General features: G+C 50.7%; 1 protein-coding gene across 1 annotated transcript; it reads left to right on the forward strand.

The window, feature by feature from the left end:
• The first annotated feature begins 204 nt into the window (after positions 1 to 204).
• On the forward strand, positions 205 to 932 carry LOC123255635 (prelamin-A/C-like). The gene is made up of 2 exons (XM_044684394.1): positions 205 to 274; positions 373 to 932. The coding sequence occupies exon 2, from the start codon at positions 426 to 428 to the stop codon at positions 783 to 785; it is 360 nt and encodes a 119-aa protein (XP_044540329.1). The 5' UTR covers positions 205 to 274; positions 373 to 425; the 3' UTR covers positions 786 to 932.
• The last annotated feature ends 2,377 nt before the right edge of the window (positions 933 to 3,309 follow it).

The following is a 3,309-nucleotide window of genomic DNA, read 5'->3' on the forward strand; positions in this document are numbered from 1 at the left end:
AAAAGTTAAAATATACAGAAGAACGCTTGGGGAGCACACCGTGAGGGGCCACGGACACCTCCCATTCCATTCTATCCAAACGCCCTACTGCCCACTCCAATAATTCGGTGAGTATGCTGCTGTCCCTTTAAGAAAGTGGCCCCTCCCCTCTTCCCAGGCTTATTTGAGCCTTAGCCCCACAGCCCGGTGACTCAGACTCAGACTGTCCGAGAGCGCCGCGTCTACACCGGGCGGCCTACTTACCCAGGAGGGGCTAAGACCAGAACTCCAAAAGGTCGCGCATCCTAAATCGGCACCCTACAGGGCACCTGTCTCCGCGAGGAGGCTCAGCTGCCCGCCTTCGGCAAACCTTCTTCCTTTCTCGGTCTTCAGGTCCTTAGACTCCAGGGACCCCCTGCCCCCAGGGCGCTGCCACCCTGCCTGCCATGGACACCCCGTCGCAGCGGCGTGCCACCCGGAGCGGGGCACCAGCGGGCTCCACCCCGCTGTCCCCGACTCGGATCACGCGGCTGCAGGAGAAGGAGGACTTGCAGGAGCTGAACGACCGGCTGGCAGTCTACATCGATCGAGTCCGCTCGCTGGAGACGGAGAACGCGGGCCTGCGCCTCCGTATCACCGAGTCGGAGGAGGTGGTGAGCCGGGAGGTGTCCGGCATCAAGGCCGCCTACGAGGCCGAGCTCGGGGATGCCCGCAAGACCCTTGACTCCGTGGCCAAGGAGCGCGCCCGCCTGCAGCTGGAGCTGAGCAAAGTGCGGGAGGAGTTCAAGGAGCTCAAAGCCCGGTGAGTGGGCCCTGGTCGGTCTCTAGGACCTCCGTATGGCCCAGGGAAGGGGTAGTTGTTGGGAGGGTGGGGTGACAGCCGTGGTGTCCGCAGTTCCCGAGAGTAGGGAAGCGGCAGGTGGCATAGGCTGGGGGAGAGAGAGAAAATCCAGACTTCCTTCCCGGAGGCCAGCTCAGGTAAGAGTGGAGGAAAGAGCCCTAGAAAAGAAAGATTTTGTCTGTTTCAGCTCCCTCCCAAGCGCCGAGGTGGTCTGGCTGAGCCAAATGATCGTCTACATGCCTGCCCAGAACCTTTGAGTAGAGCAACTGGAGAATGGGTGCATTTGGAGATAGTGTGGGAAGCAAAATTGAGAATGCTACCAATGGACTCATGTCTCGGTGCCCAGGTTCCTGCCTAAGGAACACTGGCTGAGTCCAGATAGGACTTTGCCAGGCTTCAGAAGCCCCAGGGAGAGGATTGGGCAATGACCAACTGGAGCTGGCATTGACTAGTCAGGAAGTCCTCAAGGTGTTGGGGTGGTTGAAAAGGTCCTGTCAAGTACTGAACTGGCAACCTTGCCCAGGCTGTCTCTGCTGCGCACGTGGTATGCTAGCCAAGCATGGGCTTCCAACCTGGCACAATACCTAGCAGTGTTTTTGTGGTGGTGGAGGGGAAGTTTGGAAGTCTCCCGATTCCCCTTTCCCCTGACACGGGGCTGGGAGTCCTCCTCTAGCCAATGGTGAGCACAGGCACTCTTGCCCTTCTTGGAAGGACTTTGAGAACCACCCTTCTTGTAGTAACATGCCCTCTTCTCTATACTGCCTTCCCCAACCAAGTTGCCTGGGTCCTTTCCTGATTTTTTTTTTTTTACAACAGAAAAGTTTTTTTCCTCCAGATCTCTCACAGTTCTTGGTCTCTCTGGCATAGGAAATAAGAGAAAGAAAGGAACATGGCTGGAGATTCCAGTCTGGACTATTCTGCTCCAAAGTCTTACCTCAGAGGAAAATTGGAAATATAATTAGTTACTCTCCTGCAAGCCTAGCACCCTCTGAGCTCAGCGAGAGTGGAATCTATGTACCCAATCTTCAGGGGGTTGGGTTGTTTATCCTTACTGCCTGCCCAGAGACCTCAATCAATCTTTTCTCTTAGGGCCAGTCACTTTCATTTTCTGTGGTCAGGTTTGTGTAACTGTGTCTTCTGGTTCATCCTTTTCCTCCCTGACTTTTGATCTTTGCCTTATTAAAATGCTTGAAGATTATGACTTTTTTGAAAATCAGCCGTTGGAAGTCTTTAGCCGCTCCCATGGCCCCTCCTACTCTTCTCCACCCTACCCCACCCCTCCCCACTTAAAAAAAATGGCTTTGGGGTGCATAGGTCTTCTTACCAAAAGTCCTAGGGCATTTCTTTCTCTGGTCCTTGTATCTGAATTCTCTTTAGTGAGACTTGTAAATGCGCTTAGAGTCCCCAGTCAATTTCCCCAGTCAATCTATGGGTATGGGATCCTGTCCTTCCTTATCCTTTTCTTAGCCATTTTCTCTAGTTTTTTTTTTTTTTATTTGTTCTTTCATAAGGAATTCCCAGAGTATTTCCAGACACTTCCTCCCAACATACTTCTCTTTTAGATTTTCATTCTACTTCTTCCCCTCCTTCAATCGTTTTCCATACTGGCCCAGGAAGAGCCTATTTATGTGTGAAAAATAACTAACCTTCCTCATGCCCTTGTTTAAATAATTTAACTCATTTTCCCCCTATGTGATCTGATTAGTTAGGGAGTAGGAAGGATGATGACTAATTAGTTCAGGAGAGAGAGGAGTGCTTCATTCATTTTCTTACTGAGTATGATCTCGCTAGGTGAAACACCATTCAAAAAGAAATAAGTAAGAGCTAGTTAATAGATTAAATTAGTCCTACCAACTAGTTTAAATCATTGCTTTTAGTTCCCATCGGAAGAGAAGATTTTGGCTGATAGTTTCTGGGGGATAAAAGTAAGGTAAAAGAAAAAGCTGTCTCTGGGTTTGGTCATTCTTTTCTTGATTCTGAAACTGTTGTCTAACTTTCCTCCCTCTTTTTTTGCAGCTGTCCCATCCTGGGTTTTGGAACTGCAGTGTGTGTGGGGAGGTGGGAGGTGGGAGGTGGAGGGAGAGACAGGGGTGTATGTAATGTATGTGTTATATTTAGCCAGCTGCCGTTCTTCTCCCCCACAGATCCTGGCTTGGGGTGGGGCTGGGTTTCCGGAGAAGGCTGGGTGCCCTGGGGCAATGGGGATGAGGGTAAAAAAAAAAAAGGGAATTTGAAAATTCTGGATTGGGGTGCCTGGGAGAAAGGGCACTTTCAGATTTTTTTTTGTTCCCTTCCACTTATCTCAGGGTGGTAGAAGATGGGGGACAGTTCTGTTTTCATTCCCCCCCCCCATATCTATTTGTACATACGGATGTCTTGAGAGTGTGCAGGACAGATGTTCTGATTAAAAGGAAGCGTCTGGCTCTGGGCTAGGGATAGTACTAGAGGTTGGGAGCTAAGGCTTCTCTACACACACACACACACACACA

This window comes from Gracilinanus agilis, unplaced genomic scaffold (assembly GCF_016433145.1).
Source record: "Gracilinanus agilis isolate LMUSP501 unplaced genomic scaffold, AgileGrace unplaced_scaffold49577, whole genome shotgun sequence".
NCBI classification, from domain to species: Eukaryota; Metazoa; Chordata; class Mammalia; order Didelphimorphia; family Didelphidae; genus Gracilinanus; species Gracilinanus agilis.

Excerpts from the sequence above, each read along its gene's own strand:
- LOC123255635 (XM_044684394.1), top strand. The coding sequence starts at position 426 with ATGGACACCCCGTCGCAGCGGCGTGCCACCCGGAGCGGGGCACCAGCG.